This window comes from Diachasmimorpha longicaudata, chromosome 5 (genome assembly GCF_034640455.1).
Source record: "Diachasmimorpha longicaudata isolate KC_UGA_2023 chromosome 5, iyDiaLong2, whole genome shotgun sequence".
NCBI lineage: Eukaryota > Metazoa > Arthropoda > Insecta > Hymenoptera > Braconidae > Diachasmimorpha > Diachasmimorpha longicaudata.
Genome location: NC_087229.1, coordinates 5,104,880 through 5,118,635, shown reverse-complemented (window position 1 = coordinate 5,118,635; position 13,756 = coordinate 5,104,880). Strand labels below are relative to the sequence as shown.

Genomic DNA, 13,756 nt, shown 5'->3' with positions numbered 1-13,756 from the left:
ATAATTAAAAACAACCCCTACTCGTATTGTTTAAAATAACTTCTAACAATATCTATTTTCAATTGAACCGTTCACCATTGTCCCTTACACATGACAAACCCATCAATAAAAACTATTAATTAGTAAGGATCGATTTTTCGTCAGAACAATAAGCCAAAAATTTAGTCAGACAGTCAATTGTCTACAAATGCCAGATAATCGCAATCCCTGAGGGAATAAACTCCCCAGATTAGAAGAATTTCTCATGAAAAAAAAACTCTCATAACCCTCATACTTAAGAAAATCCCTCCACTTTTCCAAAAATACAATATTCCCCTTCGAATCACGTCTTTCAATCTCAACGAGTTCAAGTTCAATCGCCCTCATTAATCACCCTGAAAACATTAAGTGGAGGGGGTACCTGGATACCGCACTCATTGTCGCAGGCGAGGAGGAGGGGTCGACGATCGGTGCAGATGGCGTGGAATTGTTTGCGAAAGTTTTCTGCGTACCAGAGTAAAAGTTTTTCCTTCTCGGTTGTTGTTCGATAACTGGGTGGCAGAGATGCGAGCCTCTCATCAGCTAGTTGGACTTCCGGCCAGGATAATCGTACGAGGCCGAGGACCTTTTGTACGTCCGCGAGGTTTTTGTACTGATGTCCGAATTTCGGAGGACGTTCCACAAGCTCCTCACTGGCCTCACATTCGAGATACTCGGTAGAGAGCTTTGCGTCCTCTTTGATCGTCTGCATTGTCCAAAAGACAGTTTAGCTTTTAATTTCTGGGCTTGAAGCGTGAGGATGACTTACTGGGGGTTATGAAGGTGTTGGAAGTAGCTTTGTTAATATCATGAGGGTAACGGCTCGACCGTAAATAAACGTTGCCATGGAGTCAATACGCACTCAACAGCTCAACAGACGCTGGGACGCCATTTTGAGAATGAGATTGGTGGGGTTGACGATGGCGGCACCACCGTCCAGTGAGCGGGACTCGTGAAAATGTTTCGAGTAGTTTCAATTGGTATGACTTTTTGCATAGAGTTTTTTTATACAATCGCAGATGGATAAATTGTCTTTTAGAGTCCATCTAGGGACGCTGGCGATGGAATGATTTGTACTGAGACAGATAGATGGACGTGACAAAATGGTAACAACTTATCTCCGATTGATATTTTGATGCGGTGGCTAAACAGCCCTCGGTAGTACAGATATCTTTGGTAATTGTCTCTTCAGTGGTAATTTTTAGTGCGGTGTCACGCCGACCGATACCAGCACCATTCTCATTTTAAATTTGAATGACAAAGTCGGAATGGCTATCGTGCTGTAGAATGGAATAACATAGATCGCCGGTGAAAAAGTCACTGAAGTTTTGACTTTTCTAATTTCCTATGATTTTTTATGCTTTTATTAAAAGAGTGAGAAACAAGAGTATCTCGAATCATCTCATTTTCCAGACTGACGTTGTCATTCAATTAATCTTTTTTTGGCAATTTTTATTTTTCTAAAATTGTGAATTTGGATTTAGACATTAACAAAAGAGAAAAATAGGAGTAAACAATGAAAACATTGTTCATTCTCTTTGAATTCCGTTTCCATCTAATTGGGGGTAAATAAGTACGAGAATAGTAAACACATGGAAAGGAAAAGATGTGAAAATCGGAAAAAGGACACAATTTTACATCCACTCTATAAATAAGTACGAAAATATTAGAATATCATATAAATATTTGAGTCTTTTTCACTCAGATATCTTGGAAGGAATACTCGCCCATAATAGATAAACTAGATCAGGATGTGAGGACAGGAAAATGTTTGAGATCAGGATAACAGGAGGACAGGTCCACGCCACCATCTGTTAAATAATGAATTTTTTAATTAATATCTTTGAAACGATTTATGTACATTGAATTCAACACGACGACAATTAATTCACCGTTTCGTAATTTTTTTCGTTTACTTCTCTCCACACATATAAAATATACGATCAAAAATCGACCAAAAAGAAATCGAAGAAAAAAATCTCTTAAAAGACGAAATGATTCGATGGCGCCACTAACTCATATTAAATTTACAAGTTTTTGTAAAAAAAAAAATAGATCAAAAATAAATTCATCTTCATCGTTTGTAAAAACGTGATGGGAGAAAAACATTCTAATTATTGACTAATTCAATCTGTCGATATTTTTTACGCATGTTACTGACGGGGTCTTTGAACAGCACAGGATCCAGTCTCATATTTGAACGTAGGAGGGGCATGTAACCAAAAACAGCTACGAATGTGTTCATGCAGGTTTGACGTTGAATAAAATGGTCTGGATCGTTCCACGAAGACCTGAAATTATAGAAAAATGAGAACAATTAGGTACAATTAATATATAAGATTGCCCTACATGACGTACGACTTGATGAGTCTAAATCAGTCTTTAACAATTCGAAAAATATAAACAAGAATTCGCTCATCATATTACCACTCCAGAATAAAACTATGGCGCCAACGGAGTGGCTTTAAGTATAGGGTACACTGCAACAATAAACAGTCCATGGTTAAATTTACCTTATTCCAGCTGCTGTTGTGTCTTTATACAATTTCCGTTGGGTAACTTTGATGGGAGGTCTACGTGTTACGTGACTCACCAAAAAATTCATGAGTATATCTTCACAATTCTGAGATTGTTCTACAGTTTTGTGAAGTGTTGAGCTCAGTAACTCAGTATAAAGAGTATTGTAGTAACGGTGATAGAATGCCGCACCTGTCAGGACTATGCTGTAGTCATTTGTCCATTTGCTTGTATAACCCCATGATCGCTGAAATAATTAAAATTTTGAGATCGGGAAGTCTCTCGGAAAATTATCTTTGGCTACCATTCACTGCTCAATTGTTTCAAAAATGTAATATGAATATTTTATGAATTTAATTCAATATTTTGAAAATCTTAGACCACTCTTGCTCGCTAAAAAAAATCTGGGTTACGAGAAACGTTTCTTCTGATAACGCCAGAAAAGTATGAGATTGGAAATCGTTTGCAATATTTGCCCGGTCTCACTCCTCTAGTCCCTTCCCTGAAAAGGATTGATTAATGGAAAAATTCACCTTCGAATCATCCCAATAATGCGATCTAGCTGGATACCCAACGATACGATCTGGGAATGATTGCCACACGACGAAAGCAAAGTCAATTTCATCAGTATTCAGCGTAGCATCCTCGTCCAGTGATAATATAGCACTAGTCTTGATCTGTGGATGTGGATAGAACCGCTGAGAGATGCCATTAGCAACAATGACATGGATCGATGCTCTTATTCCCTGCCAACGTGGTCTCCTCGGAACAGGAATGTCAGAATTCCACATTAAAATTATCTGAAAGCATGGTAATTGAAAAATCAAATGAGATACTCAAATCAATTCAATACTAAATACGCTATAACCGAGTGGTTAGATCGTAAAGAAGGTCGAGAAGGCTCTCAAGGGTAAACCACGTTCCTGATTTGTTGTATCTATTAATTGAAATACTACTCATTAATTTCACACAAGGATTTGTCTTAAACAAAACAATATTTAATATTTACAATGGAACACATATTAAATATTAAAATTTTTACTATTTAAGGAGTGACTGCATAGTAAATATTTCAAGATTATATCATTGAGTATTCAGTAAATAAAAATTGTGGAATCCCTGGAATTCAGGCACTCTTATGTACTGAGTTTGAGTGAAAGTGTTTCGATGAAAAATATTTTAAGGAATACTTGGAGCCGTACCTTATCTAAATATTTACTCTTCGCGACGCTTCGTAATAGACGATAAAGAACAGCAGTTGACCCCAGCTGGGAGTAGATAATGGCCGTAAACTGATTGCCCGGATCATGATTTGAGAATGGTAACTCTTGCTGGCTATCAGCAAATTGTGGTAAAATGGCTAATGCACCAGGATATGTATTCCATGTTAATTTTTCACGGCTGCCCTCCCATGGCAATCTCTCTCGTACGTTCTGCCGATCATAAGTAAGATGAAGTCATTAAAATCCGTGAATAAATATTTTTTCTTTATAATTATTCATGCAATTACTTTGAAATTACATTCAAATGAAAAAAAAACGATAAAATGATAAACCGTTATGAATGTCATACAAATAAGGATGATCTCATCAATTACTCAATAGCAATTGATAACCATCGTTTGGCACTTCTTGGTAAAAATGATAAAAATATTTTAACAATTTTTTCTCACCTCAAAAACAGTAAAGATGATTTTCTCAATGGACGAAAAATATCTCTCCCATAGAAATTGAGTTTGTTGTCTCAATTGGAGTATTTGACTATTCGACACTGATCGCAAAATATCGGGTATCTGTAGGGAAAAATCGAGATCAATCAAAATTAATCAATGGCATTGACTATCCAAAGATGAATTCAACTTCTGGATCTGTACTTACTTGTAACAACAGCCTCTCATCCGCGAAAATAACAGCCTGAGCCCAGTCAATTCTCTCGTGAAATGGCAATGCCCATCCATTACTTAGAATCACAGGAATGCATCCAGCTCTAAGTGCCTCAAGAAATCTGAAGCTACCAAGTCTTCTACCTCGTGGTACCAGGCAAAACGTTGAATTCAGCAAAAGTACCTCATAGTCATACCTAAATTTCAGGCAAAAGTGCATCAGAAAATAGTTCTATATCCTACAAACAACAGAACGATGGGAATTGTCTTTTTCAAATGAATCCAAGCATGATCTTTCAATCGATCAAGAGAAGAACAAATTCATTGAATTTTCTGATGTATTTGCGTACTGAAACCATTTTTGTTCATTTATGTGGGCTAAGCGAAGAAAACTGCAATGTGTGGGCGAGGCAAAATGAAATTGTTGGGAGATTGAATTTCATGTAACTTGAGCTCAAAAGTGAGAAATTCTGAGTTTTATCGGTGACAGCAGTTTAGTCTTCAATTTTCATTATCGCGGAATCTAAGGAAAATCTGAAAACTCTACTATCGTCATTTACCATGTACTAAAATGACCACTGATTACCTAAATCTATGTAAAATTTATGTGTGAAAATATATGTAAGCACGTATATAAATGCATCTGAATCTTTTGCGCTAAATAAAAAGAATTGCCAAGCCCAGTGACGACAATCGACTTTTCACGCTTGATTAATATCTTGTAACCGTAGGGAGATTATAGAATTTCAATAAGGATCTTTTTTATTACGAATTTCAAAGACAGCAGTTACGATAAAGTTATTATCGCAAATGATATTATCACCGAGCTGTTGGTCGTCACGGCGAGAGGCGAAAGCTGTCCTACAATACTCCTTAAAAACAAAAATTTACGATCGTTCCACTTTGCTTCGTGTTTTATTTCGTCACACCACCCCCAACATAATTCTTCTTTTAAGAGGAACACGTGTCAATAAAAATTAAATTATCTATCACCGTGCAATTGCTCCGATAAATTCGTCAAATTAGTTCGCAAAAGTTGCCTGCAGCTGAAAAACTAAATTATGATCAATGATTTTCGCTGCCATCAACTTCAACTCTTTTCCCAGTTTATTTGATCCATTGTATCCCTCCGCCCCCTCCCGTCACGCTAATGATAAGTCAAATAAAAACTCACGTATCGTATTCCTGATTATCCTGCTGGCAATGTTCATCCTGCAGTTCGCGCCAGCTCTTGCCATGCCTGCACGTTGTAACAAAAACCAGATCCTTCCCATTATGCAAGTGATAAAGTGCATTTCTGGTTTCCGATCCAATACCATGAACATATCGTTTTCCTTTGAAAGCAGCGAGATACTTCTTGGCACTTGGAAAATTATTTTCACTAGCTTGACCAGGCTCACCACCCCTCTCCAAATGTTGTTTTGAGAAAAGTGGTACAGATACATCAAACTCAGGTCTCAAACGTGAGGTAGACATACTGGCTTTAGCCAACATGGCATAGCCAATATTAAATGCCAACGAGTCCTCTGAATAATCTGGCCAAGTGCCTGAGTAAAGATTGAATATCAAATGATTTCTTCCATCATTCCAGTATGGCAATCTCATCAATTTTGTCGGAATATTACGTACAAATTCAATGGACAATGGATCACGATCAAGGGTATCCAGGGACAATACAAATAAACATGCTTTCCCTGGATCCGATGTGTAATAACGTGATTCTGTTATAACATTCAATATTTTTTGGTAAATTGGACTTATCGTATCCTCAACTGGATAAACATACACTGTAAATCCATTTTTACATTTTGTATAATCAAAACACGTATCCATACGACAATTTATCACTGTATTATACAACAGCGTGTTAAGACCACTGGTACGTATATCTTTGTCATAAAAATTTTCATTTATCGTTAAATATGATGGCATATTATTTATATATAATTTTTTATCCTCTGTCCAGTTTGAACTTTTTAAACGATAACCACCGAAGTAACAGTAGCCAAGAAATGCACATGTCACGAATAGCAACAAATAACGCTTTTTGGCTTGCATCTTATTATTTATTTTCAAATTTTAGATTTTTTATTTTTCTTCCTCTTTTTGCCGCTTTTAACTGGGTAATTTTTTTTCATACACCCGTTTTTGCTTGTTCCTTCGGCGTGCGGGGATTATATTTGTGGTATTAGTTTTTGGATTTATTAAAAACATTTTAAGATTAAATATAAAATGGTACTCAGTCGTTGATATATATATTTTTAAAGTTATTTATAGACTTTTCATATTTGTTTTTATGGCAATTCAGCGGATGGGCTTTATGGCGATTGAGGTGGGGCAACTAGATAACCATCTCCATTGGAATATTGCTGCAACATATGAAAAATAACAAGATGTTACAATTTTAGAAAATATTCTTTGATTTTTGTTTCCGAAGAAAAACTTTGCAATCAACTCATTACCATATTTTTTAGTTTTAATTAGGGGATACTTTTTTTTAAATTAATTGAATAATAGGGCAAAATAATTTGTTGATTGGAATTTTGGCAGATGATAAATCGTTATAGGGATTGGCTCAGTGCACGATAGTACCTCGATCGGTCCAGTTGCTTTTTAAAAGAAAGAAATTAATTTTCAAGAATTTAATTTTCAATTTAGCTGTAGATTGGGCACATGAAAGATCAGATTTCAAGGAATTAATTTATGAGATGACGACGTTAGAAATGATGAACTTCTTGAAAAATGTTCAGTAATAAGAGGAAATCGTAAAAAAATAGCCCAAAGATTTGCATATCCGGAATAGCTTAATTTATTCAATTTTATCTTAGTTGGAGAACTGTTCAATAGCTGAGACGATTCATTCTGCGCATCTATTCACCAACTGATTTCTCTCCGCTATTTCACAGAACAGAAGATAAAAAAGAGGATCGGAGAGTAGTTTTATTGTTTTTGAAGTGGATGAATGAAAAAGTGGAGATAAGAAAAAGACGAATTGAATTGAATTATATCGCCTGTCCCCTTCTGGTTTCAGTAGAGTGCACCAGTAATTGAACTCGAGGAAGACCCATCGATCTTCTTCAACCATAAAAAAGCTTTTGCGAACCGTGAAAATATTACGAAAAGTTGATCGGAAAGTCTTCAAAAGAATTCATAAATGCTTTGCATTTCAGATTGTTTCCGACCGATGGAGCACGTACTATTCATGAAGAATCCATAAATTATTCATAACCAATTGTAAACATCAGAACTGCATAAACACAGGTTCCTCATAACTCTAGTGTGATGAGCAAAATAAAGATTGAAAACGAAAATAAATGCGTTTGATGGATTAATTGGTAGGATTTTTCGTTGAAAACTTGAACTGTCAAAATGTTTCGATGGCTCGAATCGTAAATTTTACAACTGAAAGTTTTTGGTGGAGTTGTCCGTTACATTTTGTGGTAACTGATAAATTTCGTTAACAAATAACTCGCTATTTCTGTAATTGAACGGTAATGAGTTGAGTCGATCCAAATTTCTGATCAATTCTTAGAATTTCAAACATCCAAACACACAAAGCCGATTATTTTGTAGTTTTGTTCAGTGTTAGGATATTGAAATTGATTGACGATAACAATATTCTTGTTAAGACCTTTTTTGTCCATTTTTTTGGTTTCCGGGATATGGACCACAGAAAATTTGAATTGACTTCCTGTTGACATAAACTGTAAATTAAAGTTCAGTTCAGGGAAAATATTTGCAAAAATGTCAACCAATCGTACCTTCAGTCTGACTTAATCCTAATCTTTCACAGTTTTCCTTACAAATGTTGAATTTAATTGACTTTCAGTTGAGGTTTGATGACTTTGTCTTCAACCCTCAATACCTTTTGATAAAACGAACCGATTAAATTGAACGATTTCTCATTTTGACGTTTCAAAAAATGTCTTATAAAATGGAAAGAGCTCCTTCAGTCCTCAACACATTCTATTACTATAAAAAGAACTCATTTCTAAGCTCAATTTTTCCTCAAAGTTCCGCTAAGATTTCCATCATTGACACCAGAAAAATAAAACAAAAACCAACCTTTGGAAAATGGGTGCAGATAGCCAAGCAAAAACTCGCCGTCGACGACGTGCTTGGCTGTTGGTATCTCCAGAATGCTTCATGGAGCAGTTGATGATGAATTTATTAACCCCCAATGGCACTTGTTAATCTGCACTTATATCCCTTCCACCTGCCACGTATCACTAACTCATCAGTTTATTTCAATTGAATCATCAGGAATGCCAGGCACACTTCAAATTCATCATTTATGGCAACAAAGGGGATAAAAAAAAAGTGTAAGATCAGCAGTCATGAAAGTCAGTGACAGACGCCACAATTCGATCATCATCACTAGTCACTGGTGCACCCACCATCAAACTCATCGTCCTATATAATAACTTATATTCACTGAGGTATTGACACAGAAATAAGCAGCATGAGCTGAGCCAATGGATTTTCTTGGTGCTAGTGATGATTCTAGGTTAGTTTCTGACAACGCGTATTGAGAAGAATCCACCGGTGGAGGTGCAGAGACACCAGTCATTCCGTAATCACTGGTGTTTCATGGTATCTCAGACGATTTGTGTAGTTTAGCGCACGTCCAGGACGATGACAATGTCATTGGACGCAAGTGAATGAATAATTGGGGTTTTAAATCTCCAATTTCAGGCACTGCACTGACACATTCCGGTTACAGATTGGAAAATAGCTCGTTGGGGATGAGAGACAGCTCATACTGATATACACGTGATGATATTTTGGACACTTGTGCGCAGATCGAGTGGTCTCTGTTGCGCACGTTGCACAAGTGGGGGACTTGGACAATATGGCGGAGGGTTGGAGAGATTCTGTGAATTCTACGCCCACGCAAGCTGCGCGGGAACACGAGATGGGGTTTGTGATGGAGAGAAATGGGACGTCAGATTCCCGAAGGTCTCGAGGGACTTCGGCTCTGGTCGGGCGAACTGTCGGTAATTCCTCGAGGGACACTGTTTTATCATTTATTTTTAGCATTGGCCAGTGGCCTTGGGAGATCGATTGGTTTTGAGATTTTTTTTTGGCAATTATGGTGGGGATGAAAACCATATCTGTGGAATATTTCGCACTCTGATTACTTGAGCACTTAATTTATCCGCAAAATGACTACAGAAATATACGTGAAAACATATGTTCTATTAGAAAATTACAGTTCTGTTATCTATTCCTAGTATTGATTGATTTTTTCCCTTGATAGATATTTATTTATTTATTTATAGTGTCTGTATGGCATTTGAGGTCATATGCGATTACCTCGAATAGTGCAGGGTCGCAATTTTATATCACTATATAATTATATTGCATTCACATTTATTATTTATAGACATTGTTGTTCATTAGCACTACAAGTAATTCTAAAATTCTTTGTACCTTATTGGAGAGTTTTATTTCATTTTTTTAATTTAATCATTTCAATTTTCCCAGCAAAATTCTCCTTTTCATAATATTATCTGATTTTAAAAATCGTGGAAATCCCAGTTATCTATCAGAAAAATTCGTTTCATATTTTTTTTGCTGCCATTGTGGCCAAAGATATGAAAACGCTGAAGGAAGCCACTCATTGGATCATCCAATAAAAAAATATATAACGATTTATTGCATTTGAATAATGGATCAAAGTGATTCATTCCAACGAAGATGAATAATGAAATGCGACTTGTTTGTCTGCGGACACGTGCGTGATGGATGTAAATCCCTGGACAGTAATCGCTGACTTCTACTGGAGCAAAATGAAAAAATACTTTCGATCGATCCTGAATTATCAACTATCTGACAATGAAAAGGTACAATCGCCTGCTTCATTTCGCAATGAATTCGCGAAACCTGCACAGGAATTCGTTGCACAATAGGACTGGCACTCGAGCTGAAGCTCAAGGGAGTCCCATTATCCAATCAATTCCGATATGTTCTTCAGATTCAAAGACGAAATCCCGGCGTTTGAGGGATGCGTGTAATTTACTAGGTGAAGTGTATAATGAATTCGCTCAAGAGTCTTCGATCCACGGAATCAAGTACACAGGACGAAATAAATCGATTGCAGAACGGTTTGTAGATGAATTTCGGTACTGAAAATAGTTGAGATACAAAATGTGGAAATTTTTATCAAGGAATGCTAACAGAGAAAATATAAGAGTATGAAATTATACAGAGTTTTTGACTGCAAGTTTTCCTGTTGGACACTTTCTGTCAGAAAATACTGAGATTTCTAGATTTTTTCGGTAAAATGAATGTTTATTAAAATTTTTATTAGGGTATTATGGCTGTTCCTGATTATCTTGTCTGTAATGGCAGCTGGAGTGCTGGCTCAAAAATTCTATTACAGACATAAACAAGCGAATATGAGGACATTAGTCGTATCGAATCAGTATCCCACATGGAAAATTCCTCTTCCAGCAATAACAATATGTCATCCAACTGTTGCGAGTACCAGCAGGCTCAATAAATACATAAGTGAGGGACACAAGCTGTAAGTTTAATAGAAATACAAATTTATTTTTTCTGTTAAAGTGAGACAGGAATTTTTGTTTAGATAAAAATGTCAGGATTTTTCAATTCGAAAATTGAATTCCAGAAAAAATTATTATCATACTGTTCTGTATCTCATCTGTTAGCAATTTCTGTCAAAATTCGGAATTAAATTTTTTTTATCTCCCGGTGGAAAATTTTCCGCAAAAATCGGAGTAAAATTCCGATTTTCCAGTGAAAAATTTTAGAAAATGCTGCTCCCTATCCTGATCGGTCGGTCTGTTATGAAGGTATCGATGTGAATTGTAATCTCAATTGACCTTTCGATATTCTAGAGAAATGCCTCCAGGGTTGGAATGGAATTGGTTTCTCAATGATTTGCAATATCTCCAGGAGTTATACATTCCAACAAATTATTCTCAGGATGCAATGCTCCGTCTCGATAGAATAATCGCCTACAACAACCTGACTATAACCGAATTCATGAGAATCGTGAGCCCATCTTGTAACGATTACATTGTCCTGTGTGAAGCCCAGGGTGAGATAACGCCCTGCAGTCACTATCTTAAAAATTTCAACACAGCTTACGGACCCTGCTGCTCAGCAAACTACGCCCGTGTGTTCACAGAGCAAAAGTAATTAACGTGTTAACACTCACCGATTATCGATGAAATTGAACACTGCCATAATGCCGCATGTGCACTTTGTACCTAAGCTGATGAGGCTGATCGCAATATATTCATTTCTCCTTAATGTTGCGAGAAGGTCAGCTATGACGCAGTGGCTTATGCAGTGTCGTTTCAACGATTTTTTTCTTCTAAAAGTTTCAGTTTTTAAAAATATTTTATTATTCTTTTATATCCTATTATTACGATATTTATCAGTTAAGCAACTGTCCGTCAAATTTGTTCACTTTCCCATGTATATTTAAATATTAAATTTTTGTTTTCCAATATCCAATGTTAATTTACGGAGAGAAATATTCAATAAAAGTTGCGTATCTTTTCTGTAATTTCGAAGCGAAATGTAAGCAAGAAAATTTTTACGGAGCTGTTACTGATTTTTTCAAGAGTGTTCGATAATATTTATCTGAATTTTTTCGAAAGGCGACGACACCACCACTCAAATTCTCCTCATTACATCCTTATTTGGTGAGCAAACTTCAGCTCTATAACTTTTACTGAAAATCTCTCTCCGTTTGATGGACAGCACTGCCAATGTTGTGGCAAAGTGAACAAACAAGCTTGAGGCAACATTGAATGAGCATCATAACTCAGTAAATCGACTGTCTGTCGAATACTGTCTAGTTTACCATAAGTTTATAACAATTCGATAATATCGTTTTCACTTAGATCATCCGAACAGGAATACTACAGTCCAAATTTCGGTCAAAGCTATATCTTCTCAGTTATCCTGAAGACTTACGGTCCCAATGACAGAATATCAGGACTGACCTACGGCGATGGTGTGAGGGTACTCATCCACGATCGTCACACCTATCCAGGTTCCTCGGCTCGTGAATTTCTTGCAAGTCAAAAGAGTGAAGTAATAGCATTTATACGTGGCCGTAAATTGACAGCGAGCCCCGAAGTGCTGGCTCTGTCTCAGAGGGAACGTGATTGTCGGGTCAGTGGAGTGAAGAATGATATCTACAGACAGGATAATTGCTTGGCCAATTGTCATGAGATGATGTTCAGGTCGGATTGCAACTGTGTACCCTTTTATGCGTCGATTGTAAAGGCGAATGATACAATCTGCAATTTTACACATGTGCTGTGTATGTCCAGAGTGAGAGGCAGAATTTTACGAACACCTTTCAGGGGATATCCTTGCTATTGTCTTCCGGACTGCTCTGGCACTAGCTATCCATTGACCACCACTCACGTGCATATGAATGCCCTGCAGTATAATCCATCGAAGTTCTAGTAAAGATTTTTATCGTAAAATAATTACTTCATTAATCTTGAAAATTAGCTCTTAATCTTGAAATCTATTGGATTTAACGGAAAACTAATCGACGGATGCCATACAATGAGTTTTAGAAATCATAAATTTATAGTCAATTCTATTGATATCCTTGTGGTTACAAAAAAATTACGAGACATTACAAAATTTCCCTCGTAACTGAATTTATTTAATATCAATTAATTCATTTTCAAGTAATTTTTGAAAATTGTCGAGTGTTAATCTTTTTCGCAGTAGAATTGCAGCGAAATATTCAAATGCTACAGTCATTCACGTTACATTTGCTCGACAAACAGCGACACTGATGAGACGAGATCTAGTTCTGTCTTGGATCAATTTAGTATGTAAGTAGTGAATGAAGGAATAATTTATGAATTCAACTAACTTACACTTCTCCACAGCCTCCCTCGGCGGAGTTTTCAGTCTTTTCCTCGGGTGCAGCTTCATATCAGTTGTCGAGGTCCTTTACTTTATCACCTACTACATCTCAAAAGTGATTGAAAGACGATCCACATATCTACCGCAAACATGACCTTCTAAGCCCTACACAGAGGACAAAATATAGTTTTGGGAAATAGTTAATTACTTGAAAGGAGTATTTTATTTAAAATTGTTCATCCTCGATATTCCCAAGCGAACTTCATTAAGTCTCAATTATAATGATGTATTGTCCCCGAAGATGCTTGTATGTTACACAGAATGTTAAATCAGCTTCACTAGTGATTACCTATTTAGAATATAATTCACCTAATTTAAATCCAATGAGAGACTAATCTCACAATAACTCGATTGGAGAAATTTTCCATTATTTTTATCTATCACATTATGTATAATACTCATTCGGTT

General features: G+C 36.4%; 3 protein-coding genes across 9 annotated transcripts in view; 1 reads left to right on the top strand and 2 right to left on the bottom strand.

Moving 5' to 3' along the window:
* Window positions 1-1,829, bottom strand: part of Lobo (lost boys) — a 51,478-nt gene extending 49,649 nt beyond the window's left edge. For all 4 annotated transcript variants that reach the window (XR_010299079.1, XR_010299078.1, XM_064122384.1 and 1 more), the window contains exons 1-2: window positions 1,746-1,829; window positions 401-724 (exon numbers count right to left, since the gene is read on the bottom strand). Coding sequence is in view for 2 of the 4 variants with exons in the window: in XM_064122384.1 (XP_063978454.1) it covers window positions 401-724; window positions 1,746-1,829 (408 nt within the window). In the remaining 2 variants the exon portion in view is untranslated. The remainder of the gene's footprint in view (window positions 1-400; window positions 725-1,745) is intronic.
* Window positions 1,829-11,636, bottom strand: Ttv (tout-velu). 2 transcript variants are annotated; one of them, XM_064122392.1, is made up of 8 exons: window positions 11,604-11,636; window positions 5,592-5,964; window positions 4,413-4,614; window positions 4,208-4,327; window positions 3,738-3,968; window positions 3,069-3,335; window positions 2,532-2,782; window positions 1,829-2,309 (listed from the first exon to the last, which is right to left on the bottom strand). In XM_064122392.1, exons 2-8 carry the CDS (start codon window positions 5,909-5,911, stop codon window positions 2,129-2,131), a joined length of 1,572 nt encoding a protein of 523 aa, XP_063978462.1. In that variant the 5' UTR covers window positions 5,912-5,964; window positions 11,604-11,636; the 3' UTR covers window positions 1,829-2,128. The 2 variants fall into 2 exon arrangements, with proteins under 2 accessions (XP_063978462.1, XP_063978461.1); XM_064122391.1 differs by lacking the exon at window positions 11,604-11,636 and adding an exon at window positions 8,483-9,135 and having other exon boundaries at window positions 5,592-6,786.
* Window positions 9,354-13,452, top strand: LOC135163159 (sodium channel protein Nach-like). 3 transcript variants are annotated; one of them, XR_010299080.1, is made up of 6 exons: window positions 9,354-10,524; window positions 10,731-10,946; window positions 11,281-11,580; window positions 12,298-12,870; window positions 13,148-13,254; window positions 13,312-13,333. XR_010299080.1 is itself a non-coding variant. In XM_064122402.1 (6 exons), exons 2-6 carry the CDS (start codon window positions 10,708-10,710, stop codon window positions 13,440-13,442), a joined length of 1,353 nt encoding a protein of 450 aa, XP_063978472.1. In that variant the 5' UTR covers window positions 9,354-10,263; window positions 10,395-10,707; the 3' UTR covers window positions 13,443-13,452. The 3 variants fall into 3 exon arrangements, 2 of the variants coding, with proteins under 2 accessions (XP_063978472.1, XP_063978471.1); XM_064122402.1 differs by having other exon boundaries at window positions 9,354-10,263; window positions 10,395-10,946; window positions 13,145-13,254; window positions 13,312-13,452; XM_064122401.1 differs by having other exon boundaries at window positions 13,145-13,254; window positions 13,312-13,452.
* Window positions 13,453-13,756: the final 304 nt, after the last annotated feature.

Excerpts from the sequence above, each read along its gene's own strand:
- Ttv (XM_064122391.1), bottom strand. The coding sequence starts at position 6,475 with ATGCAAGCCAAAAAGCGTTATTTGTTGCTATTCGTGACATGTGCATTT. Across the intron at positions 4,615-5,591 it reads GATAATCAGGAATACGATAC|GTATGACTATGAGGTACTTT; the intron begins GTGAGTTTTTAT and ends CCTGAAATTTAG. Across the intron at positions 3,336-3,737 it reads AGAGTAAATATTTAGATAAG|ATAATTTTAATGTGGAATTC; the intron begins GTACGGCTCCAA and ends CCATGCTTTCAG.
- LOC135163159 (XM_064122401.1), top strand. The coding sequence starts at position 10,256 with ATGAAAAGGTACAATCGCCTGCTTCATTTCGCAATGAATTCGCGAAAC. Across the intron at positions 10,947-11,280 it reads ATAAGTGAGGGACACAAGCT|AGAAATGCCTCCAGGGTTGG; the intron begins GTAAGTTTAATA and ends TCGATATTCTAG. Across the intron at positions 11,581-12,297 it reads CGTGTGTTCACAGAGCAAAA|ATCATCCGAACAGGAATACT; the intron begins GTAATTAACGTG and ends GTTTTCACTTAG.